The 27,696-nt window shown below is 34.2% G+C and overlaps 2 protein-coding genes across 8 annotated transcripts; one reads left to right on the top strand and one right to left on the bottom strand.

The window, feature by feature from the left end:
• The first annotated feature begins 606 nt into the window (after positions 1 to 606).
• LOC132613912 (protein DETOXIFICATION 14-like) lies at positions 607 to 8,965 on the top strand. The gene is made up of 7 exons (XM_060328209.1): positions 607 to 954; positions 6,595 to 7,139; positions 7,233 to 7,319; positions 7,506 to 7,562; positions 7,647 to 7,885; positions 8,038 to 8,243; positions 8,471 to 8,965. The coding sequence occupies exons 1-7, from the start codon at positions 655 to 657 to the stop codon at positions 8,507 to 8,509; spliced, it is 1,473 nt and encodes a 490-aa protein (XP_060184192.1). The 5' UTR covers positions 607 to 654; the 3' UTR covers positions 8,510 to 8,965.
• Positions 8,966 to 14,915: 5,950 nt separating this feature from the next.
• On the bottom strand, positions 14,916 to 24,395 carry LOC132613680 (CDP-diacylglycerol--serine O-phosphatidyltransferase 1-like). Of its 7 annotated transcripts, XM_060327820.1 has the most exons (15): positions 24,099 to 24,395; positions 23,606 to 23,652; positions 21,906 to 22,109; positions 20,459 to 20,524; positions 20,311 to 20,370; positions 20,119 to 20,157; positions 19,798 to 19,888; positions 19,583 to 19,637; positions 19,399 to 19,478; positions 19,143 to 19,259; positions 18,927 to 19,011; positions 16,548 to 16,639; positions 15,611 to 15,864; positions 15,426 to 15,514; positions 14,916 to 15,329 (listed from the first exon to the last, which is right to left on the bottom strand). In XM_060327820.1, the coding sequence occupies exons 3-15, from the start codon at positions 22,067 to 22,069 to the stop codon at positions 15,202 to 15,204; spliced, it is 1,320 nt and encodes a 439-aa protein (XP_060183803.1). In that variant the 5' UTR covers positions 22,070 to 22,109; positions 23,606 to 23,652; positions 24,099 to 24,395; the 3' UTR covers positions 14,916 to 15,201. The 7 variants fall into 7 exon arrangements, with proteins under 7 accessions (XP_060183803.1, XP_060183802.1, XP_060183799.1 ...); XM_060327819.1 differs by lacking the exon at positions 23,606 to 23,652; XM_060327816.1 differs by lacking the exons at positions 23,606 to 23,652; positions 24,099 to 24,395 and adding an exon at positions 23,260 to 23,588.
• Positions 24,396 to 27,696: the final 3,301 nt, after the last annotated feature.

Below are 27,696 nucleotides of genomic sequence, written 5' to 3'. Positions count from 1 at the left end.
GAGTGTCACATAAATTGGAGAGAGTAAGTATTTTGGGACCGAGGGAATACTTATTTAGTGGATCTTTTACATACTACACTCGAGCCAAAGCTATGCTAAATATTTTTCTGGACCCGGGTATTATTTATATCAAACATATAATTAAACTTTAGAAACAATATTTTTAAATAAGTGTACATAGGGTTAAATGTATGTATGAAAGATAATAGCTTACATTCATTGATTTGATATAAAAAAATAAATAGGAGCAAGTAACCATTTGATTTATTGTGTTCAAACTCTAATGTCTTTTTACCTATTTAATGGATCTTAATTTTACCTATTTTGCAAAATTCGAGTCGAAGCTACACTGATTTTTTTTTAACGGTGTTTACATCAATATTCAAATAATTGAACTTTAGATATTTAAAATTAAAATAAGTTTATGGATAGTGATAAATACGTATATGATGGACATTTATTTTGTATTATTATTAATTTAGTGTAAATATGTAAATGTGAATCGAAAAATCATCCGCGTCAGCCTAACACGTACACCTATAAAGACACCATCCTTATCACAGGCAAGGTTTATGTTGTACTTCTATATAAAGGGTACGTGGTTCTATTACTTTTAAAATAGAGTACTAGCTAGAGGGGAAAAAATAAAAGAAGATGGCAAGTTATTTGGAAGAGGGATTGTTAGTAAAAGAGAAATTAGAGGGTGCTAATAACAAGGAGGAAAACAATAATAGTGTTGAAGTGTTGAGAAGAGAAAATAGTGTTGGATGGGAGGTGATATGGGTGGAAATGAAGAGGATTGGTTATTTAGCAGGACCAATGGCAGCAGTGACATTATCACAGTATTTGTTGCAAGTGATATCCATGATGATGGTTGGTCATTTAGGTCAACTTTACCTCTCTAGCACTGCCATTGCTGTCTCTCTTGCTACTGTCACTGGTTTAACTCTACTTGTAAGTATCCTTTTTCTTCCATCTCCTTCTTGTATTTAACAAATTTCTTAATATAAATGCATTGTTTGAGCAAAGGCTACTGGTTCGGCCAAATCTGTATATTCGCACTTCTAGCTTCGCTCTTATGTATTTGTGTGTGTGATTTTTAGCTATAGTAATGTTCCATCAATTTCGTGTACCTCGATTATTTGATTGGACACCTACTATGTCATCAGCATACATACAACTTTGTCCACAATTTCAACATGTTAACAATGTCCATTGTTAGTGCTCTGCGAAATGAATCTTACTTTGGAGATGAATTTGAAGTTAAATCATGAAGTATTTTTGCTTCCTATCATCTTCTTTTCAGCATAAAAGAGAAGAAGAAAAAGAAGCCTTTGGCAGATGTATGTATTTAGCTAAAATACGAAAGCAAAAGAAAGAAAATACGGCTGCCAGTTTCTGTTTTCTAAAATTTAAAGCAGTGACGCTACTTGCACAATTTGTGAAGAAAAAGAAAAGTACGGCTGCCGACGTAGTCATATTTTTTAATTTTATTTATTACTCACTTTTATTTTTAATTTTAGTTATTACTCACAGATCACGAGGATAAGAATAAAAGAAAACCAACTCGAATTCCTAATTAATGTCTGTATTACCCCCACATAAATTAGTACCAGCTGTTTATAGAGATCTTTTCATAAACAGCAGCTAAAAAGGTGATGTCTGTATTACCCCCTCGTAAATTAGTACCAGCTGTTTATAGAGATCTTTTCATAAACAGCAGCTAAAAAGGTGATGTCTGTATTACCCCCACATAAATTAGTACCAGCTAAAAAGTTTGCTTACTTCTGTTGTCTCTTCAAGAAGTTCCTGTGGGGTCCACACTATTGTTATAATTATGAATTTAGCAGGATCAGTAGATTTGACTTAAATTTTGTATTTATATTAAAAAGTTACTTAATATGTATCAATAATTTATCTTGTAAACAAAAATAATTATAGTGCAAAAGTCTTAAATAATTAATATTGAATCCGCCTTGATATATCGTGCTCGTTTATGGCAATGTTTATCAATGGTTCGGAAGGACCACCAATTCGCCAAACCTTAATATCTAACATTTGTATAAATGAAAGTATCATATAACACAATAGATGTTAATTCATAATTTTCATGATTTCTTCTTTGAAATTCTTTTAATTTTTTAAAGGACGGCCCGTGTGGTGGGGAGAGGAAGACATTTCAAAGTAAGTTTGGGCTGAGTAATTTCTTTTCTAACTTTTTGTACGACATGTTTGACACGGTTGTTTTTTTTTTTTTTAATTCAAATGCTTTTGTTTCCGTAACACGTTATCCATGTTTAAATCTAGAACAGATCTGCCAATTTGAACGCAATAAACTAAGAGCCCGTTTGGGTGGGTTAGGTTTTTGTCTTATAAGCCAAAAATCATAAGTTGAAAATTCTAGCTTATTATTTTTGGCTTATTTTTATTATTTTAGCTTAAAAATAAATATTTAAAAATATTTTTTTATTTTATCCAAACACTCCAAAAGTGCTTAGAAGCACCTAAAATAAGTCAATCCAAACACGCTCTAAATCATCTAATTCTTCGTTGTATAGAGGAAGAGTACAAAAAAATGCTTATTTCCAATAAGATACTCCCTTTTTATACACTTTTCTTTTTAATTTATCCTAAAAAGAATTCAAATTTCTATATTTAGAAATTATTTAACTTTTAAAACTTTCATTTTGTTTGAAATAATTTATAGCCAAAGGGCAGACCTAACTTATAAGTTAGGATTCACGTGAACACATTGTTTTATCCGGATTCTATGTATGTACTAAGAAATCCACTATATATCTATAATATTTGATTGAGAACCCAAATATTATTGTAAATTAATTCTGAGTTCACTATAAGAGCCCATAAGTTTCAAATTCTGAATCTGCCTCTACTTATAGCCATACAAATGTGAAATATCTAAACAAAGTGAAATGCCTGTTTTGATGGAGGAAAGTATGTGTTTTTAAGTGAGATAATATCTCAAATGGTCACTTGACTATGGATAATTTACTCAGAAAGTCACTCAACTATGGATAGTTTACTCAGAAAGTTACTCAACTTTGTTTTCTAAGCAGAAAGTCACTTAACTATTGGTGTTTCACCTAAAAAGTCACTCTACCTATTTAAGTGATTTTTTAATTACAATTTTACTGATTTTCATTTAAAGCTAAAATTGTAAGAAATAAAAAAAAAAATTTAACCCAACCCACTATGTTTTGCGCATAAAAAAGCACTCATTTTAAGGTTTTCTTGGTGCTTTGAATTATCCATTAATATGTATAATGTTTAATATTTGCTTACAATTTATATTATTTTTAATTTTATGGTATAAAATAATTTTATATTAAATGATTATATAACAAAGGATTATGAATTATATGGGATGGATATGTAAAAAAGAAAAAAGAAAAAAAGAAAGGATTTTTTTTATGAAATTAAAAATAAAATTTAAGTAAAAGAAAATAATGTAATATAAAAGAGATAGAAGAATATAAAAGGAATATTCTTTTTTGGTGCAATGGGTTGGAGTTAATTTGGACCATTTTGGTGTTTGCACCATTTTGGTGCAAAAAATGGTGCAATGGGTTGGAGATGTCCTAAGCTGTTTTCAACTGTTTTAAGTGTTTGTCTGGCCAGCTTAAAGCATTTTGTGCTTAAAATAAACCCAAAAAATTAATTGGGTTCGTTTGGCTTAGCTTATCTAAAGCAGCTTATAAGCTGCTTTTTTTAAGCCCCTCCAAACAGGCTCATAGTCACGTAAACAGTGTTAGGTGTCATGGAACACTAAGCTATATTTTCCCACGAGGTTAGCATTTTGTTTAATGTCTTTCAGCTTTTACTACGACGACAAGCATGAAATATTAAATAAATAAATAAATAACGAGGAATGAATGCGTCAAGGATAGTTTCTGGTGTATGCTTTTCGCGGACGACATAGTCCTGATCGATGAGACTCGTAGCGGAGTTAACGCTAAGCTGGAGGATTGGAGACATACCTTGGAGTCTAAAGGATTTAAGCTGAGTAGGACCAAGACAGAGTACTTAGAGTGTAAGTTCAGTGAGACACCCCAGGAGGTTGGCGTGGAAGTTAGGCTTGGTGCTCAGGCCATCCAAAAGAAAAGTAGTTTCAAGTACCTTGGGTCTATCATGCAAGGCAGCGGGGAGATTGACGATGATGTCACACATCGTATTGGGGTAGGGTGGATGAAATGGAGGCTAGCTTCAGGAGTGCTATGTGACAAGAAGGTGCCACCACAACTGAAGGGCAAGTTCTACAGAGTGGTGGTTAGACCGGCTATGTTGTATGGGGCGGAGTGTTGGCCAGTTAAGATCTCTCACGTTCAAAAGATGAAAGTTGCCGAGATGAGAATGTTGAGATGGATGTGTGGGCACACTAGGAGCGACAGGATTAGAAATGAGGCTATTCGGGATAAGGTGGGAGTGGCCTCGGTGGAAGACAAGATGCGGGAAATGCGACTGAGATGGTTTGGGCATGTGAAGAGGAGAGACATAGATGCCCCAGTGCGGAGGTGTGAGAGGTTAGCCATGGATGGTTTCAGAAGAGGTAGGGGTAGGCCAAAGAAATATTGGGGAGAGGTGATTAGACAGGACATGACGCAGTTACAGCTTACCGAGGACATGACCTTAGATAGGAAGGTGTGGAGGACCCACATTAGGGTAGAAGGCTAGTATATAAGTCTCGTTATCTTTCCTTATTAGTAGACGCATTAGCGCATTATAATTTCTTGTGCTTTGATTTATGTTATTATTTGCTACTTTCTGTACTTTGATTACTCTATTTTATCTGTGCCGCTTTCGTGATTTGCATTTCCATATCGCTTTGAATTCCTTGATTATCCTGTTTTACTGTGTCGCTTGCATTATTTCATTGCAATATCGTTTTAAATCTTTTAACCTTATCTGACCCCCTTTTTATGCTTCTATTGAGCCGAGGATCTCTCGGAAACAGCCATCCTACCTTGGTAGGAGTAAGGTCTGCGTACATTATACCCTCCCCAGACCCCAAGATGTGGGATTTCACTGGGCTGTTGTTGTTGTTGTTGAATGCGTCAAGGATAAGTTTCTAATCAAACTAGGTGTGTGCACAAATCGGTTTAATTGATAAATTGAACCAATAAAAACGTTATTGGTTTAACGATATCGGGTTATTAGGTTAATGGTTTATAGACGGTTTTGTAAATTTGTTTATCGGCTCGGTTACCGATTTAAAGGTTTAGTTAATGGTTAAACCGATAACCCAATAAGCTTATATTAAAATTACGTTTTTATCCCTAATTATATATAGTGGCTTTAAATTTTAATTTTTAATTTTTAAATACAGACCTATTTCTAAATTACTTACCGTATGCACGCTCATTCTCTCAAAGTCTCAATATTTCTCATACGAAACTAGGGCTTGCAATGTTTTTCTGTCTCTGCCCCTTCTCACTTCTCAATGAACAAATGGGGTTGGCCTTGTTTATGAACAGTGAATTGGCCTTGTTTTATTTTTGAAAGATTGCTACAATGCATTTTATGTTTTTGTCTTGTAATTTGTGTAGACTTTATCAATTAAGGCAGTGTATAAATGAGCATATAAAAACAAGAGAAAGCCCCCAAAAAAAAAAAACTAGCGGAACATTTTCTTATTGGTTAAACCAAAAACCGAACAGTTAAGGACCAAAAATCGATAAACCGAAAAGCGTTAACGAATATCTTATCCGATTGGTTTTGGTTTAGAACATTCACAACTCGAAAACCGATAAACCGAACAAGTAATTCACATAACCGAACCGAACCGACCGATAAGCACCCCTAAATCAAACTACAAATAATATAAAATGATTGACCAATTATGTAAATTAGGTGAATATATATTTAATCAAATTGGCCAAAAGTCTGATGATTGTCCTTTGATTTCTTAAATGTTATCTCCTAAGTTCTCATTGTTTGTAGTTTGATTAGACTTATCCTTGACGCTATAAAATGATTGACCAATTATGTAAACTAGGTGAATATATATGTAATCAAAGTGGCCAAAAGTCTGATGATTGTCCTTTTGATTTCTTAAATGTAATCTCCTAAGTTCTAATTACCTTTTTTTTTTTTTAGCTTAGGACCAAATTCTTGACACCATCCTATATTTTTTTATTAAACAAATGGCAGCTTCCATTAAAATTGAGCCATCAAATTAAACAACACATAGAAATCAGCAAAAGAAAAATGTTAAAATGAGTACTTTTTTATTTCTTACAATTTTGGCTTTAAATAAAAATTCGCAAAATGTAATTAAAAAATCAATTGAATAGGTTGAGTGACTTTTTAGGTGAAACATCAATAGTTGAGTGATTTTCTCGTTAGAAAATAAAGTTGAGTGACTTTCTGAGTGAAACACCGATAATTGAGTGACTTTCTGAGTGAACTACCCAAAGTTGAGTGACTTTCTGGTTAGTAAATAAAGTTGAGTACTTTCTGAGTGAACTGTTCATAGTTGAGTGACCATCTTAGATATTATCTCATTTTTAAATTGTAATAACATCATTTTTCCATGTCATAACTTAGCTGAAAAGCTCTTTACATGTAATTTTGCAGCTGGGAATGGCCAGTGCACTAGAAACACTATGTGGACAGGCTTATGGAGCTAAGCAATACAAGAAAATTGGAACACAAACATACACTGCTATATTTTGTCTATTCATTGTTTGCGCTCCCCTGTCAATGTTATGGATATACGTTGGACGATTACTCGTTTTCATCGGACAAGATCCTCAGATTTCATATGAAGCTGGAAGGTTCATAATGTGTTTAATTCCTACTCTTTTTGGTAGTGCAACTCTTCAGCCACTCATTAGATATTATCTGATGCAAAGTATGATACTTCCATTGATCATAAGTTCATGTTTAACAATAGTCGTCCATGTACCATTATGTTGGGTGCTAGTTTATCACACTGGATTAAAGAATATTGGGGCTGCATTTGCCATGGACATATCGATTTGGTTGAATGTCACAATTCTTGCTTCATACATGAGGTTCTCACCTGCTTGTGAGAAAACTCGGGTGCCAATTTCTTCGGAGATTTTGCATGGAACGAAAGAGTTCTTTCGTTTTGCCATCCCTTCCGCTATCATGATATGGTAATTGCGCTTTCTATATCACTAATAAAGCTTACTAAATTGTTACAAATTTTTCGTGTAATCCATAATATGTTATTTTTTTTCTTTTGGTAGTCTTGAAGGGTGGTCATTTGAGCTAATTATCTTGCTATCTGGGCTATTGCCAAATCCGGAGCTTGAAACTTCAGTGCTATCTGTTTGGTGAGTTCTGTAGAAATATAAAATAATTAAGTAATTAAAAGTATGTTATCTTAAACTTTTAGATGAGACGGTCACACAATTTAGTAAGTTCCGCATCAGCATTTTGATTGATTGATTGATTTAGACAGAGATATACAACATCCTGGATTTCGCTGATTTTTTTTTTCGTGACACTCTCTTTTTCAGCCTGAACACTATTGCTACCCTTTATTCAATTCCATATGGCCTTTCTGGTGCTGTAAGGTATGAACATATTATTTAATTCAGTATTCCACAGTTATGTATGTATACTTGAGTATGAGTTTCTAACGTTCGCCTAATTATCAGCACGAGAGTTTCCAACGAGTTGGGAGCCGGAAATCCAAAAGGAGCATGTATATCTGTGTTCTCGGTGATGCTCCTCACAGTAATGGAGGCTATATTAGTAAGCGCGATCCTCTTTGGTTGTCGGAACATTTTTGGATTCCTTTTCAGCAGCGATGTGGCAGTTGTGAACTATGTAGCAAAGATTGCTCCTCTTCTTTCATTATCTGTCATAATGGATGCCTTACAAGCTTCTCTTTCAGGTTAACATTTTACTGATTGTGTGGAGTACATAACAAGAGAAAAAAAGTTAATAGTACTTTTAATGGTTTGAACCCCTTTGTTTTGGTCTAAATATGGTCTCTCTATATATTTTGTCAATGTGACTTGAAGCATTTTTTTTTTTTTTTTGCAGGTGTTGCTAGGGGATGTGGTTGGCAACATATTGGAGCCTATGTCAATCTTGCTTCATTTTACCTATTTGGAATTCCTATAGCTGTTGCATTGGGTTTCTGGTTACAACTTAGAGGGGAAGGCCTGTGGATTGGCATACTATGTGGTGCAACTCTGCAAACTATTCTCCTTTCTGTCATAACAAGCTTAACTAATTGGAAAAAACAGGTATTTTTCTACCTTTTCAATTCTGATGGTCAATTGAACACCCTTCGTCGGAAAATTATACTGGATATATAGGTCAAAAATTACTTTTTATACTTATATATTGATTTTTTTATGAATGTTATTGACGAAATTCTACTTGGCACACCTTTGGTTTCACTATTTCATTCTTGTTCCTTTTAACATTTATAATTCTTTTGCTAAGTCTATGTGTTGATTTCATTTAACAGGCAGCAATGGCAAGGGAGAGGTTTCTTGATGTAAAATGAGTTACAACATGATGGGAAAAAAGACAGCTTCAATTTTGACACCTTATATTTGGAGATTGTACCAAAAAATATGTTGTGTGGTCACCAGTAGTTTGCACCCCTCAAGTGTGATCTACAAGTAATATGGTCAATCACTAGTTCTTATAGAGTGTACTTACAGTTATCATTTGTATAATCACAAATTTGGGTCTTGAAGGGTGAAGGCATCAACAAGTAATAAAAGTTGGGTCTACGGAGATTGTACTTAAATTTGTCATTTGTGTAGTCACAGAGTTTCCAAATTGAAGAGTGAGATTTACCCTGTGTTTGGATGGTTGTTTCCCGTGGTTCATTAATGTACAGTATGTTATGGTACAGTATGGTGTTGTATTGTATTGTACTGTATTAATGAACACAATGTTTGGATAGACTGTATCGTTTGTTGTGGTTTAATAACATTTGTATTGTTTGGTTTGACTCTATGGTACTGTCTAATAACTTGTAAGTTTACTAAAATAACCTTAACTCTTAATTAGAAATTAGTTTATATATATTAAAAAAAACTCAAGTAAAGAATAAAATAGGAACTTTAAAAAATAAGGAGGTATTGGGTAGGGGTGGGTGGTGTGAGGTGGATGGTTGTGGGATGAGTGTGGGGGTAGTTAGTGGTAGGGTGGGGATGAGTGGTTATGGGGGTGGGGTTGGGTGGTGGTGAGGGGTAGTGGGTGGGGGTGGTGGAGAGGTGGGTGATGTGAGGTGGGTGGTTATGGGATGAGGGTGGGGTGAGTTGTTGTGGCGTGGGGTTGGGCAGTGGGGAGGAGTAGTGGGTGGTGGGGTGGGCAGCAGAGGAGTGGGGTAGTTGGGGTGGGGGTGGGTGGTAGGGCGGGGGTGGGAGTGGAGTATAATGGAAAAATGAAATACGTAATCACGGAAAAATCACCAAATTCGTGGTTATAAAAATTAGGATTTTTCATGATTATATAACCATGGGATGAACCACGGGTTTACAACACCATACCACATAATTTTAAAAACAATGAAAACAAACATGATTTCATAAAAAATTATACATTAATGAACCACGGAAACCACCCTCCAAACAGGGGTTAAGATCAATCAATATGGTGTTGTCCCTTGTTTGTATACTCACCCATTTGGACAAGTAAATATGTGTTGGCCCATGGATATTGGATTGTACTTAAATTTGTTCATCTACTATCCAATTTGAGTCTTTAATTAGTGGGAGTAGTAAGATTCATATTTTTGCGCGGACTGTCCTTCTTTGGGGTGGTCTTTAATCTTGGTCCCTCAAATTGGTGGTCTTTAATATTTGTTTTTCACTTAACACCCACAGGTCCTGGGTTCAAATCCAGACTCAGTAAAAAAAAATAAAAAATCTCAAGGCAGAAATTGGGATTCGCAGGGCAAAAGTTGGGATTCGCAAGGCATAAGTTGAATCCCAACTTATGCCTTAAGGCAGAGGTTTGTAAAATTACAACAATTTTTTTTTAGCCTTAAGACAGAGTATCTGTTAATCCCAACTTATGCCCTGTGATTTTTTTTAAAAAATTTTGACTGAGCATGAGTTCGAACCCAGAACTAAGGGGCTTTTAGCGAAGGACAAAAATTAAAGACCACTTATTGGAGGGGCAAAAATTAAAGACCACCCCAACAAAAGCAATCCTACAAATTGCCCAGTAAGATTTAGAGCATGTTTGGATGGGCTTATTTTAAGCAGTTTATAAGCTGCAAATAACTTATAAGCTAAAAAAAAATAAGTTGGGGTAGCCCAATTTTATTTTTTTATTTTTTTGCTTATAAGCTGTTTTCAGTTTATAAGCTGCTTTAGATAAGCTAAGTCAAATGGGCCCGATGATTTTTTTGAGCTTATTTTAAGCACAAAATGACTTTAAGCTGGCCAGCCAAACACTCAAAAAAGCTGAAAACAGCTTATAAGCAACTTATAAGCCAATCCAAGGCCTGTTTGGATGGGCTTCTGCTTGTAAGCTGCAAACAGCTTATAAGCTAAAAACAAATAAGTTGGGTAGTCTAACTTTTTTTTTTTTTGGCTTATAAGCTGTTTTCAGCTTATAAGCTGCTTTAGATAAGCTAAGTCAAATGGGCTCAATTATTTTTTTGAGCTTATTTTAAGCACAAAATATCTGTAAGCTGGCCAGTCAAACACTCAAAAAAACTAAAAACAATTTATAAGCAACTTATAAGCCAATCCAAACGGGCTAGCCTACACTTCTTTATTTTTTAGTAATACACCACCAAAAGGTGGTTACTTTTTATTGAGACGAAGAACAAAATGCAAAGCAGGCTAGAATAAAACCTACAATTTGAGGGAATGAGGGCATATGTATCCTCAAATCTCTTTACTTCAACATGTATTAATAAAGAGTGATCCACAATAGGAATTCGAGAAGACCATACCTAGAGTGTAATATATGGATTCGGGTGAATCTAATAGCTTTGACTCAAACTCTGTATATGTATTAAGAAATTCGCAAAATATGAATAAATAATAAATTTCAAATCCAAATAAATAATAAATTTCAAATTCAATATCAACACGATCTCCATGTCTTAAAATTTCAAGCTCATAAAATTTAAGTCCTGAAATACATTATCCTTTGAAGAATCGAGATTGAGTAATTGTTCTCTTATCTCTTGAATGCGTTGTTCAATAATAACAGCATGTTCATCCTAACGGTCTAGATAATCGCCTTCTCTATATGCATCATCACTAACAATTAATAAAGAACGTGGTGCAGCGGATGTGGCTGCTCCTCTCTTGACCAGTGGTCTCGGGTTCAAGTCTTGGGTATGAAAAAAATCCTTGGTAGGGAATACTTTCTTCCAATGGGGCCCTACGCGGCGCGAAACCAGATATAGTTGAGTTCTAATGCGGATACCGGATACCGAATGAAAAACCTAAAATAAAAAATAAAGAACCTCTATTCGCAATAATATGAGAGTGGCCGACTTATTCACATGACTAGGAATAAATGGTGATGCATAGGCTCTTTAAGTGAATTGATTGAGAATTTGAGCATTTTCTCTCAAATTCATCATGAGCCTAGATCGTCATAAAACGCAAAGTAATTATTGATAGGACCAAAAGAAGTTCCCTTACCTTTTATTAGGTATTGTTCAATGTGAAGGTCATGCTTGGTTGGAGTAATAATTTGCTTGGGTGCATAGCTGGTGGGCACCCCTCGAACTTGTCCCGAAAAAATGAGCATATATTTTATACGGGGTAGAAGGTGAAATAAGTTACATGGATAAGAGTATCTAAAGACAAAAATGCTCTTACAATAACTCATCCCTAAAAAAAAAAAATTGTACTATTTATTCAACGTATAACAATCCTTGTATTGTTTGTTTTCCACATAACAATCCTCATATTATTAATTCTCGTTACTACTAAAAGATTTCTATGTCGATGGTAAAAATCTAAATAGTAGTGTTTTCGTACGGAAAAATTAGAAAGTTTTCCAGTATTTCAATGGAAACCTATTTCTCGCCATACATTTCCTCAGTGAGCTAGTTCGGTGGGAATGAAGTGGGAAAATAATATTTTATAGTACAAATTCCCCACTAAATGTTGGTGGGCTAAACCTCTATTTCTAGTAGTGCGTATAAACAATTCATATATTACAATATCCGTATAATTAATACAGTACATCAAACCAAATGACCATTACGAGAGTTACAAATGTAAGCAAATGTGCAGAATTTTTTGGGTCTTGATCACTCAATCAACCTTTTAATCAACATGTCCACTGTCTAGTGCCAACTGAGCATATAACAATGTTTCAATGAATGCTATGTCTCTAATTTAACGTACCCGAGCCTACACGAAAACTTTCTGTCTAGTCAGCTAAACCTTCAAACTTAACTACTAAGGGACACTATTGTCGAATGAACAAGCAAAAAGGCGGAAAAAAAAAATGATTGTCGTGGGTCATAAAAAAGTAGATAACATGTTCCTCCAAACTTCTAGGGATAACCTTCAAAGATTAAATTATCCCGAAATTATAGTCCTGAGATCATAATTTTTGGACTAATTTATCCACCTGAAAAGTGGTATAAAACAATCTCAAGTTTGATGAGATAAGATGAGATATCTAAGATTAAGTCTGAGATTTTATGGTTACTGAAGCCATCAAAGCTTAGTTTAGGGTCCACTTGATTAAACAAAAGAAGAATTAGAAGTGTCTTTATTTTTATAAATAAAATGGTACTTATTTTGAAAAATTGAGGAGTCTGATCAATTTGAGGAAAAAAAAATACATAATTATAAGAGGTGGTAGAAGTAATTATTCTATCGTAAGAAGAAGAAGAAATTTACGGCTTCTCCTTAGAGGCATAAAGTTACTTTAGGACAAAAATGATATTATCAAATATTTATCAAATGTCCATATGAAAATTAAGTAATTATATAAGGCATCCAATATTGTTACTTTAGTTCAACTATTTTTTAATGTATTTCATGATTTTATATTTTTACATTGTAGTTAAATAACAAAAACATCTGATTAAATGTTCTCATAAAAAACATTTAAAACTGTTTATCTATTTAAATAATGTTAATTCTAAAGTGAACCTTAGATGTTTATTTTCGTAAGTCTATATTCAAAACCACGTTTTGCAAATATTGACAAGATATAACTGCTATTTTAATACTGACAAAAGTGATTCTCAAATAATCTGGAATTCCACCTGAAAACATTAAAACAAAAACTTTTGGAATTTTGGCTAAATAGGTCCCCCTTTATCCGGCTTACCGCCTCCAACACAAAAGGCTCCTGTGTTGTTATTGAATTGTATGGCTTTTCTCATGTGTTTGATTAATTCGACAAGCTAATTAATACGATCTTACGTAAAGGGATGGATAGAAAGAGCAATGAATGAATGAAATATGATAGAAATGAATCATCTTAAAGTCATTTCACCTACTATTTAGCAGTGTCGTCCAATTTCTCTCTTATTACAGGGAACTCTTTGATTGCTTGCTTATGAATGAACCATGGCTAGATCTTAGCTCCTACATAATTTGTGTAAGAACTGTTATGCTAGCCCTGAGCATTGGGCGTTAAGCGTACTTAGGGCGTAAACCTAACAGAACTAAGCCTCACATGTGAACCTCGAGGCGTTTTGCCAGCGCACTGCCCCAGAGCAAGCCCCAAGGCGAGTTCCAAAACTGACTATTAAAACACTGATTTGCTGGGGTTCATCATTACCCATGGATCGTTCCAGAATGAATTAGTTATGGATTTGACTTATACTCACAATGTAGTGAATTTTACACTATTAGTGTAATCTAACATGATATAGAAAGCTGCTTTACTTTTCAATTAACTAATTCCACTTATTATGGATAGTTGGTTACCTGGAATTACTTTTAAAATTAATTGATATAGAAAAAATATACATCGTCAATATATGGAAGTTAAGCTCTTCCATTATGAAAGGGGTAGTGTATAGTGAACTCCGTCTTTAATAATCAAGTGGATCCAAAAGCTGCATCTTTTTGTGTTAGGCAATGGCAAGCACAAACTTTCACCAGAAGAAAGCAAGAGTGACTGACTGACACATCATGCATCATTGTGCTCTTACCACTAGACCAACGTCCTAGGCTCATTGCCATCATGCGGGCAAATCTTGCTTCCTTATAATACAAAGCATAGCATCAAGAAAAGAAGAAGTCGGATATAAGTGAACAAGAACATCTTACTGCCCATTGACGAAAACTATACAGAAATCTTATATAACTTGAGGATATGGAAAAAGTTAACTGGGCCCTATGAGTGCTGTTTCTTTAAGCCATCAAGAAGAAAAAGTGACCATTTACCGCATAATTGTATGTCCTAGGGAAGGTCGAGTTCGCATGTGTTTGAACTGTTCCACACATCATATTGAAATCCACTGACCCAACTAATTCGAATTTGCGCCGAAGAGGGCCACTATTGGGTCAGCTGTTCCCTATCAACAAATTTCTCACCAGGAACCTGTGATTAACAGTGGAGGGATCCCAACCATCCCACCACATCCTTATTAGTAGACCAGAGCTATTTTAGCTTGAAAGGACATAACCACCAAAATCAACATACTTCATCAAAGATTCTTGAAAGTACAAACTTTACAAAACTGTCTCAACTCTCTTTATTCCTAATTCACCGTGTTTCCTTTTGGCTAAGGCAGATCTTAGAAACTTTACGTAATACGGTCAGACTCGATGCTCTCAAGAGAACAATATCCCTTGAAGGGGACAATGAGATAGACTCTACAAGAAGTACATGAGGAAGAAAAAGATAGAATCTACAAGTATGCATGGTTAACTTTTGAGGGACCTACATCATCACACGCGAAGTAGACACAATTGGTATGGGAATGATAAAGTCCAACTGCAATGAGGAGAGAGCAAATATAACCTGGCTATAGAATTGAAATTTAAATTTGGCAACACTTTCAACATACACTGTAAAAAAATTATTTAAAAACGAGCCTGCAAACTGAGATAAGCACAAATAAAGCATCTACCGACCTGTGACTAAAGATAAAGAATGGCGGTTCACTACATTTTTCAACTGTAATACCTAACCTAGGAACAAAACATGTACAGTTAAAAAGGTATTTGGTATATACAAGAGGGTTGATTACCCGAAATAACACAAAGGAATAAAGAATGGAGTTACTGCAAGAACTCATTGCTGCTTTTTCCTCATTGTACGGTGTAATTGCCATGACCATGCAGCCAAAAATATCACAAGGCCAACGCCGGTGCATGTCCACAAAATTACTATCCACTTGGGCATGGGGTCGGGAAACAATCCTGAAGGACAGCAGAAAAAGGATGAGATTAACTTTTAATACACAAATTGATGAGACGCCACCAAAATGACAACTTAGAATGGAGTGGAGTACTGACCATGTCCAAACTTGACGCAAATTAGGAGTTCAACAATGCATATAGCTAGTGAAAGCCAGCAAAATGATCCCACCTTTTTTACTGGTGTCCTGCATATAAATTTGGAGTATCGGGAAAAAGTGATGCAATGGAAGAAAAATATACTACAAATTATAATTCATGTAATAAAATAGGTAAGAAAGTACCTGTCCTGTAGGTAAGTATTGTACTCCCGAATTGTTGGTATGGCAAGTAGCCACCATAAAACCAACCTATACACTATCAGAGGGTTTCTGGGAGGAATCCAAAGACAGAACTTCAAGAAGAATGTATTCAATTCCACAGTCAAGAAAACAAAACAGAGACTGAATACTTGAAGGAATCGCCAGGGACCAAGGAGGGGATGCCATTCATCTTTATCCCAATGTGCAGGTGTAAATTGACCGAGTGTTCGCTTCACCTACAAAACCAAAAGGAAGCTGTAAATGTCTAACAATAAACCGTTGACACGACTGTCAAATTATAATTTTCATATGCCTCCAAGGTTTGGGAAGAACTGTAGTGCTGAGGTCAAACATAGTCTATAGTGTCAGAAGGTCCAAGCTCCATGTACCCAACTAGAATTACTAGCACAGTCTCAATTCCAAACTAGTTGGTGAATGTTTTTGAAGTCCAGAACACAGAGTAACTGGATGTGAGGCGTTTTTGCAGATCTTGATCCAAAATCTAACTAAAAGAATTTGAAATCCTAAGTACAGCTCATATTCCCCGAACAATTTGTGTTCTAAACCATGATAGATGTTAAATCCGACAATCACAATCACCCATCCTTTAAAAGGTGATGTATCTCCATTATATTTGTAGTTAACAATCAGGGATCATTCCCAAAGGAATAAAGCAGGACAATTACAGGGTGAAGAGGCTAACATTTGACCCCTCTACTAGCCGAAATGAAAAATAGTATATAGTCCTCACAACTAGTTGCAATTACAGAGTTTTATCAGCAAACTGCTCACATGTTGTGGCATTACCATGTCTAAACAACAAAAGCATTAAATATATGGTGACAATTATATGTAAGTGTAGAGAAAGCAGAACATGCAAATCCGATAACAGTCACTGTATACAGTTAACGGGACACACCTTGCCCATAATATTTGGCTGCCGGCTTATACCGACCCACTCATAAGTTCTTCCATCAAAATATCGAACAGTACGCATTCCAGCCCATATGCCTAAAGGAAACCAAAAAGGTAAAGAACAAGATAAAATAAACCATAACCAGACATACCATAGATAAGCTAGATATGCAGCGAATAAAGTTTTAATTGTTTCTTGCAACCACTTACCACCCCTTGTAACTTCACTTAACATGCAAGTATCATATTGATGTATGCTAGTATAACAACATCTACGAAGCCTGGACACCATCAACAGGTATCTCAATTTTTTTAAATTATTTTTCTCAAATCGTCAGACTGGTTCCTGAAATTTGGCTTACATGAATGACACTAAATGTGCCAATTGATCCCCAATTCAATAATATGAGTCCATAATATAATCATCAAAATAAATTATCTGAATGTCATCGTTGCTGGGATGTAGCATGATCTTTATAGCTTGTTTTATATAGCTATCAATGTGCTGTGACAGTATATATATGTTTATATACAACACTACGCTGTATGCACACACAACACATGTATAATATGTTATACACAACACTATGCACACACAAAACATGTTTAAATAAATTTAAATCATCCCTAAATTGAATCATGCCCCAAATTATTCTATGTTCGGTTGGTCAAAATATTTTGGAAAACATTTTCTCTAGGAAAATAAGTTCCTTAAAAATGAGGAAAATGACTTCCCTAATGAAAAGTAGGGAAAACAAGTTCCATAAGTGACATTCCAAGTTCATTGTCTGCTTCCCACCCACCTAACGTCCCCAGCCCCCACCCCTTGACCATCCCACCCCCGCTACCCCCTAACCTCAACTCCCTATCCCACCCCTATAGTGTTTTGCTAGATTAAATACAAATGTTCTTGGGATAATGCTTTCTTGCTTACTTACTGAACACTAGAAAATAAGTAAGAAACCAACTTGTTTTCTAAGAAAACATTTTCCTTCATACCGAACATACCCTAGATGTCCACTTCCATTCATACCAAACATGGGAGTACATGTCCGTGCCACAATTACTAATATAATTCATCCATCGTAATAGACATCATGCACAAAGAGCTATTACCTCAGTAACCTTTTGTAACCAACAATAACTCATGTTCATCTGCAATTACAATAATTTCGGTCCAAATAGCATTCTAAGTTTCTAACTATGACCCATGATGTACAATAAAGGACGGCATACACATAATAACGTAGATACTTAACTCAGCTTTCGAATTTTGCTAACAGCAGTATTTGAAGAAACAAATGTGATATATTCTCCGTCTCATGAACTGTTTTTCTTCCAACCAAGATGGCAAGATCTTTACCTCCATCTTCAAAACTATCCCTAAATTGACCATGTCCTAAAATAATTCAAAACTTCCGTATAGTAGATGTCCACCTCCATCTCATTCCCAACACTGGAATCCATATCCGTGACACATTCACTAACATAACTTCATTCCTCATATAGAGATCAGTCACAACAAACCATTACCTCAGTGCTCTTTTGTAAACAACAATAATTCATAGTCATCTGCTATTAAAATAATTTCGATCCAAGTAGAAATTTAACCCTATGACCCACGATACACAAGAAAAAGACTGCATACACGTGATAACATAGTTATTTAACTCAGCCATCATATTTTGCTTTGCTTCAGACTGTGTTATCAAAGCGAAAACCGCAAAAAGCTCTCAGGTCTGTTGGGGCTTTAAGTGCATTACGCAAATAAAGCATGGGCTTAAATGAAAAAGGCGCAAATGGAGAAAATATAAAAATATATATGTTTAGTTCAATACTAATAAGTTATCAGCATGAATAAGAAACATATGGACAGAGAAATTAAAAAAACAATTATGAAAGTGAAATATCAATTGTTTAGTGTCGCCTCTTCATGAGAGGCTCATTAGCAACGAAAAGTATATCTTAGAGCCTTAATGATGACACTGAAGCGCACATTAAGCGAGGCAAAGCGCTCAACGCATTTTAAGCCTCGCTTCAGGGCTAAAGTGCGCCTTTGACAACACTGGCTTCAGATAGAATGTCATATTTGCTACTGACAGCCTTCCATATTAGGGAGGAGGAATGAGATGGAGAAAGGTGACATTTAGAAAAAAGCTGCATGATCCAAACAGTGCAGGAATCAACTGAGTCTCAATCAACTTACAACAGAAAAATAGTAGGGGGGAGGGGGGCAGTATGGAACATATGCATGATAGACTTTACCAAATCTAAATGTATGTAACAGTACAGTAGGGCGATAAATAATGGAGCATATGATACAAAATTGACATAAACATGTCCAAATCATAAGAGCCCAAGAAAATGACTTCAAGATTCTTACCAAACCAGTTGCAGATCAATATATCCAGAATAATGCTGTCCCACCAGCATTCATTGAAGTTTGGTAACATGTGGCGGAAAGTAAGCTGAAAAACAGCAGTGTAAAGATAAGTTATAACAAATGAAACAATCAGTTAACCACTTGCCTAAAATGGTTATATTTAAAATTGAACGGCGGCTGATTAAAGCACTTGAAAGAAGCCATAAAGGATCTGACCTCCATCAACTCGAACCCAATAGATAAGACCCATAAAAGAGGCTGATTACGTATCATAATGGCCTTGCCCCACCACCCTAAGATATGAGCCAGAACGAACTCATCGAACAATGTGTCCTACAAAGCAATACACCACTCAGAGAGATCTCAAAATCCAGACTATTACCTTTACGAGGGTCAATAGATACATGCGAAACAAAACTAATAAAATAAAATAAAATTGAAGAGGTAAAAGGAGTGCAAGGAGAAATCATACATAAACATTCTTAAACCTGTTTGTGGGATTTTCAGGTACATAGAGTCTGCAATCAGCACCATAAGATCTTTCAGGAAGTTCTGCATAGCAAGTCAGATCGGTTTTAGCTATGCTACAAAGCGGAATAGACCTGCATGAACTGAACCACGAAAAATTTCTACAAGGAGTAGACCAAAATCCTTACCTATGCCAAGATCAGGATGAAGAAATGTCATAAACTGCCGAGCATCATCTCGCCTCTGAGAAAAGAAAGGAACAGAGTTTTCATATTCAGAATATAATTAAATGGCTGCAATAACACATGAATAAATATCATAAGAAAATACAGATGTGAGAAACAAAAGCTACTGGTTCATTAAAACGAAGGTAAGAAAAAATAACCACTGCATACCAACCCACCTGAAAAAGCAGAAATGTCAAAGCAACAAGATAAATCACAGCCGTTCCATGAACCAGGCGCCAAATGGCAGGATGTGGTCTAATAAGTACCCTGCAAGAAAGTACAGAAATTATTAAGTGGGTAGAAAGCTATTGCCACAAACTCCACATAAATTTGCTCATGGAGATCCACAAAGAGGAAATTAGGTGAACTATCAACCACACATTCAAGGCCAGAGGAAACTAAAAATTCAAGTTATTTTATAATTACATGGTAAAAAAATTCCAACTTCAAGTTCAAAGATGAAATGTAAATTTAAGAACACGACTTCCTGGACTCGCCTAGTTGAGAAGTGAGTAAAAGAAGCTCCATAAAGAATCCTGTAAAAATGAAGAGAGAACACGCAGACATTTATACCAGTAACCACTAACTCCTTTTTTAAGGCAAGAGACATCGAAACAGTCCAACACAAAAATACGCAAAAATATCTAACTGTTCATTCTTAGACAAACAAAATGTTGGAAACAACTTACGTGGAGGGGGCTTGTAGCAGAGAGTAGGCAAGATAAACAGCAACCATTGCCCAAATGCCCCTAACAATTGAAAAACAAAAGCAATTACTTCAATTTCTCATTACATAATTAAGAAATGATTGAATAAAAACATGCTAAAAATGTACACCTTTTCACAGAAGTAGCAACATCACTGGAGGAAGTGTTTTGCGGTTCAAGAGCTCCACTTGCCCAGCTGAAACAGTGATGCATAAGCAAGTCAAAACATACATATATATACTTCATGTCAAACACTAAATCACATTAGCTTTAAAAACTTTGGAAATCCTAGAAAAACGTGAACAAGAAAGGGATAGGATTCATAGCCCAAGTGTAAGGTTTTATCTTTACTTCTTTTCCAGATTTTTGATAAAGAAAGAGAATTAGATATGCAAACGCAACCTTCTATTTTCCTCAAAGAAGAGAACTGCCAAGTAGCACTTCTCAAGGAAAAAGGAAAAGTTAATCATTTTTCCTTTGCCTTTGATACTAAAAGACGAAGAAATAGACAATAGAGTCAACAAAGTGATCAGATCCCTGACAATTTGGATTTATGGAATGAAAGTTGGCAATCCGAATACAGAAACCAAGGAGGCAAGGACCACCACAAGATGACACAACTATATCCATAATGAATCTTTTTATCAACAATTTGATAGACTTATCTAGATAGTTCTCATTTCCTAATCTGCATTGAATAGGAAGGGGGTAAAGTCAATTGTTGTAACTGAGAAACAATGAGACCCGAGGTTCGGTTTTCTATACAAAATTCCAGCTCAAATACTGATCTATAATTCTGAAGATGAGTGGAATGTCAAAAAGGTAAGTTGAGATCAGAAACAGAATGCAAGTACAATTAATGTTGAAAAATTTGGAGGATTAATGCTGCTACATCCTATGAAAGATCATAAGAGAAGAATTTCTGCAGAGCAAGCTTACTACTTTTAAATTTAAATAATAAATAGGTGTCCTGCAGATCAGTAATAATCACATAATTAGCAGAAACTTGGATCAACAAGCTGCATATAAGCTTTGTTTGTCACAGACATGTTACCCTCAAAATTCATTTGAACAGGGGAAACTTTCTATATGGATTATAAGCACTCTGGTCCAGTCAAATGGGGGTCTGAAGAGCAGGATTGCTATTATATGGTTTGCTTTTCTTTCATCATTTCTTTATTTCTCCTTAATATATAATAAAAGATTTAGGACAACCAAATCAGATTGAGAGCTGAAAACAGGAACAGAAGTGGTTGTATCTCCATTTCATGAGACACTATAGGGTCCAAATGCAAGCCCTCAGATACGAGGGATAAAAAAATAAGCATCAAAATTTTATAGTTCAATTTCTTGCTACATTAATTTTTTTTTTTTTAAAAAAAAAGGACACAGCATGCAGATAATTAAACTTGATGAAACAGGATTCAAGATGGACCCTTAGGAAAACCAGAAAAGACTAAACAATAATTAGAAACCTTTTAAGAGCTTCACCGGAGTATGACAAATCAGTCAAGACTGAAGTAATACCTAAAATTTATAAACATTGATTTATAGAGCCTGCTGACTAAGCAACTTACATGAGGAAACATGCACCAATAAGCAACAACGTAATAGTACGAGGTTTGTATGCCCAAGCGGTCCATGGATCCAGCTCCTCATCTATACTCAGTGGGCTATGATTACCATTTTGAACGGTAACAAGATTCCTTTTGTTACCCTTTCTGTAACCACTAGGTTCCATATGCCTGGCCTCAGGAAATTCAACTCCTTCAGCCACTTCACTGCACACAGAAGATGAATGAATCTGGTTACATGTCAACGTAGAAGATTTCAGGTGCAGATAATGGGAAAGCCAACAACACAGCAATAAATATCACCAAAAAAGGGGCATTCCTATTGAGCTAAAGCTTGTATTTACTAAATGCGAGTCCCAAGTTAAACCTTCCTAGACAATTGCACAATCCAGAATAAGTAGACTTTCTTCTTAACAAACATATGAAGATGAGGACACAAGTGATTGGAAGAGGCAAAAACAGAAAAAAACAATCTCAAAGGACATAACAAAGCAACGATAGGAATCAAAATGATCTCACATCTATCCAAATATCTATTTGACTAGTATGAGTTGTAATACTATATCAATATGAAACCTTTTCTATATCACTTTGCCTTTCTACAAAAAGTGGAGACAATCAACATGGAACCTTTCCTACATCGTTTTGGCTGTCTTTTTCATATAAACGCCTCCAAAGAGGAAGAAGCATAAAAATTAAACAGCAACCTCAAAATTAACATAACTATATATCTCTTTTTTAATGTGAGTCCTTCTCTTCAGCTTCTATCAGTATATAAACACCTCTAAAGAGGCAGAAGCATAAAAATTAAACAGCAACCTCAAAATTAACGTAAATATATATCTTTTTTTTTATTTTTTTATGTGAGTCCTTCTCTTCAGCTTCTATCAGTATATAAATGCCTCTAAAGAGGCAGAAACATGAAAATTAAACAGCAACCTCAAAATCACTATAAAACTATTAAAAAAAAATAGTAAAACAAGAACCGACTGAATGCAATCAATAAAGATAACACCAAATTTGCAAATGCAACAAGCACCACAAAGCACAATAGCTCGCTTTAATACAAAAATCAGTAACGTAATTGGCTATTACAAAAACATCACAATCACAACAGCAGCAGATCAATGTATACAATTGCAGATGAACCACATCCATAAGTAAATTCTTTAGTGAAACCACAAACAACTAGTATAAAATTAATACATCAATATAATAAAATTTGACTCTTTGCTAACACTTGCAACATAAAAAGCCCGAGAACATAAAGAATAAAAACCTAATCTTCTTCTTTAAGTAGAAATGAAAGAGGGTATCCAAAAATCAAAATTCAAGAAAATTACAACAACATACATACCCAATGCAATCGCACAAAGTGGGGTCTGGGGAGGGTAGAGCATACGTAGACCTTACCCCTACCTTGGGACGTAGAGAGGCTGTTTCGGTAGACCCTCCGCAATGCGACAAGCAATTCAAAGCAGTATGGAAAATGAAATAACGGAAACGAATAAGCATGATGGAGCAGTAACAACCACAAATTATGAAGAAAATTACAAGCACCCAACACTCTTTCACAAAGTAACTTAAAGGGTGCATGCCAATCACGAATTCCCAAAAATGGGAACAAATACATAATGTAACAGCTAAAAAGAAAAAACCCAATATAATATTAAGATAGAGTAGTAAATGCCAATAATACATACATTACCCCTTCTTTATGTACCCTCTCTTTTCTGACACATTTATTGTCTTGAAAGTCAAACAACAACTCTATCTTTCACTACAATTTTCGTACACATTAATGAATGTACATATACTACTTAAGTATTAGTAGTAAATGCCAATAATATTTCCTAAAGCTTCAACATTTATTTCAACTAAATAAATTCAATGAATCAATATCCCATTCCATACCAAAAATCACGTGCTTTTAACTGGTACCCTGAACCCATTATTATTCTTTTTCGGAATAAAAGTATATAAAGAAATACTCCCTTTCTCAGTTTTGACAGTGTGTTAGAACATATAATCTTTTAACTTTTTTCAAAATAAAATTTACATATTTAAAAACAAGTACTATAAGTCCCTCATAATTAATCATTTAAAAAGACATATGAAAAAAATAAGTTTCTCGAAAATAAAAAAGTGTCAAACAAATGAGCAGTAGTTATAGAGAGAAAGAGTTGAAATACTTACGCAGAAAAGAGGGTGAGAATTGACAAAATCCTTAGTCGTAGGATTGAATGAAGAGATGAATTTACAGCCGTTGGATCAAACAATACTAGGATTTAATAGAGATGGGGACGAACAAGGAAGAAATTAATGATACATGGAAATATAGTTATGAATAAGGTGACTGGAATACGATAACAACTGGGTGTCTCTCTTTCTCTCTCTATAAAAGATGAAGGGAAAGAAGAAAGAGAGAGAGAGAGGGGCTTTTTGCAGCTGTGCACAGCGGCGAAAAGGCGGTGATAGAAAAACAGACACACAAGTACAAATGGTCAAACATGACAGATTTTCAACTTTGTTTTTTCATACGTTTCCTACTACTCCTTGTCATTCGTGGGGCTCCCTCCGTCTCGTAATAAGTGTCACTTTAATTTAAAAAATACGTATATTAAAAAATTAATAATGCAATATGAAGTTTATCAAATTATTTCTGTATAATAAAAATAAATTACTTTTACCTCTTGATTGGAGCATGCACAAGAAGTAAGATATTTTGACATTAGAAATTTAACAATACCAAGTTACTATATGGCTTTTCCAGTCATCATTTAGATGTCACATTATTGTCTAAGGGTATAATTGGAAAAAAACTAGTTAATTTATGTCTTGGTTTCCTAAGGTGACGCTTATTATGAGACAAAAAAATTTAGCTAAGGTGACACTTATTATGGGACGGAGGGAGTAATTTTTTGGGCTCCTTAACCGGATGTCTTGAGCTCGAATCATGATTATAGAAAAATTCTTTGATACGAAGCGTTTTTCTTAAATAAGGATCTACGAGGAGAAAATACGAATATAATCGGGCTACAATACGAATAGCTGACACTGGATGAAAATAAAAAAAAGTTGTCAAATTTGTATAAATCTCATTTAGACATTCAAATATCTTAATTATCATCAACTATTTATCAAAACACAAACATCAACTATCATTTGTTCACTTTCCCTACCTGAACGATGGCGATATTTCAGATAAGAAAAAGCAACTACTAATAATTGAAGTGTATTTTGATAAATAGTTGGTGATAGTTCAGATAGAAAACTCTCACACAACTGATAGTTCAAGTACAAAGCTCACTAATGTAGCGATATTAGTAGCTCAGTTGGTTGGTTAATTGAACTTTCACCTTGTTGGTGAGAATTCGAATCCCCACGTTGTAATCTCCTTTCCAATTTTCCCTTCCCCTACCATTTATGTAATTAAAAAGAAATATATGAAACTCACAAAAAAGCGATAGCTCAAATGTGTTTTTGACCATTATATTTAAAATTTACTTACAAATTTAAAAAATTGTCAATGCATTCGCCTAATTTTATTACTAAAGTACTCTCACCAAAAAGTTCTAGGGAGCTGAAGCAATTAAGTGCGAATTATCTCACACTTCAGTCATTCTTTATTTTTACGCACTTAAACGACTTCTCTATCGGACCCGAGGTAGGAATAAGGTATGTATACTCCACCTTCTTCAGACCCGATTTATGAGACCACATTACATATGTTATTAATATTAATGCACTTAATGATCTATGCACTTAATAATTTTGATGCCTAAACAGATGTGAATAAAGAAAAAACACAAACGGATGTGAGTAAATAATTTATTGAATTTATTGTGTAAGAACCTCCATCAATACGACTAAATACCTAACTAAAAAACTTATATTCTGACTTAATTAATCATTGTTAGTAAAGTTTATGTGGAAAGAAATTCATAAAGTTGATGACAAGTTGCATTATTAGTTATCCATTTCATCCAACTTTATTACTACTTCTTTTTCTTATTATGCTATGAAATTTTTATTTTTAAAAGAAATAAATAAATAATTTTGGAAATTCTAAAAAGAATTATGTTTTGTTTAAATTAGTAAGGAAAAAATTATGGAGGTTAATACACGTAGTAAGCTCTTTATATGAAAACTTATTATCACTCAACATATACACCAAATCAATAAATGAATTATATATAGTTAATCAAGCAATATGTTCGCTCTATATGATATAAACATAAATATGATAAATTTTTGTCTTGACAAGGAGAAAAAGAAACAAATATTTGGGTACGTATTATACTATTCCCTCGGTCCTAATTTATGTTGCATTTTTCATTTTCTGAGAGTCAATTTTTCTAATCTTTGAAGCTAAATTGAATTAGATCAACTCAATATTTAAAATTAAATTTAGATATTCAAAAAGTATATGAAAAGTATTATAAGTTGCAGATTCGTCTCATTTCAATATAGTAAAAAATATTTTTAAAATATTAACGAAAGATTGCATAGTTTAAATCTCAAATATTAAAAAATTACCGCATAAATTGAGACAAAATAAATACTCCCTCTGTTTCAATTTGTTTGAACCTATTTTCTTTTTAGTCCGTGCCAAAATGAATGACCTCTTTCCTAATTTGGAAACAAATTCACTTTATGAATGATTTACAGCTACACAAATTTCAAGACTTATTTTGAACCACAAGTTTCAAAAGTCTTCTTTTTTTCTTAAATATCGTGTCCAGTTAAATGGGTTCATATAAATTGAAACGGATGGAGTATTATTTATAAGGCCCCTATAGTGTAAACTTTACTGCAATGGAGTGATGGACCCAAAAACAATTGAATGAAGTATTAAAGCTTAATATCTGTAACGTACAAAACAGCAAGCTTTCTTTGCACATTGAAAAACGAGAGATTCCAAACAGAAAGAGACAATTTCTTATTCGTCAACTCACTGCTCAACTGGTCTTCATCAATAATTGTTTTCTTGTTCATTTAAAACACTTTCATTGAGTCTCACTCTTAGTCGTTTTAATAAATTAAATTTATTGTAAAATATTTAATATGAAGATATTTCTTTTTCGTAATTAATTTTACTGCTCAAATTGAAGTATTAAGTAAGATATTCTTATAATTAATGCCGTTGCACGTTTTTTTGAAGAATATACAAGAAATAGAAGACATATAATATGGACGATAGACACTAGACGGTGCTAAATTTAGAGAATTGAATAATCTTTATTACATGAAAAAATATTTTTCCACTCGATTTTTAAATATACTCACGAATTATTTTCATAAAATCATATTTTATACTACAATTTATACGATTTCTGAATATGTAATTTAATTTTAAAATTGAGGAATCATGTCAAGACTCAAACCAAAAATAAGTATATATTTATACTATAGATCTTGTTGTTTCATGATCTTGTCAGTCTCTTAAAGATGCAGCAATAATAAGCGTTACTCGTATAGTCGTCGTATTTGACTTATTTTTACGCGTCCTTGACCGCTTGTTACTCCTCCGTCACAAAATAAGTGTCACCTTAATAAAAATCACGTCTATTAAAAAATTAATAAATGTAATATGATGTCTATTAAATTACTCCTACTTATTAGATATTTTTTTAGAATTGAGCAATATTAAAGAGGATTAGTTTTTTAATGCTAAGGGCATATAGTTGGAAATACTTGTCAAGTTTTGCCTCGAATTTTTAAGATGACATTTAATTTGGGACAATTTATTTTTCTAGGATGACACTTATTTTGAAATGGAGGGAATATTTAT

This window comes from Lycium barbarum, chromosome 10, assembly GCF_019175385.1.
Source record: "Lycium barbarum isolate Lr01 chromosome 10, ASM1917538v2, whole genome shotgun sequence".
In the NCBI taxonomy this organism is placed as follows: domain Eukaryota; kingdom Viridiplantae; phylum Streptophyta; class Magnoliopsida; order Solanales; family Solanaceae; genus Lycium; species Lycium barbarum.
This window is presented reverse-complemented; position numbering and strand designations above follow the sequence as displayed.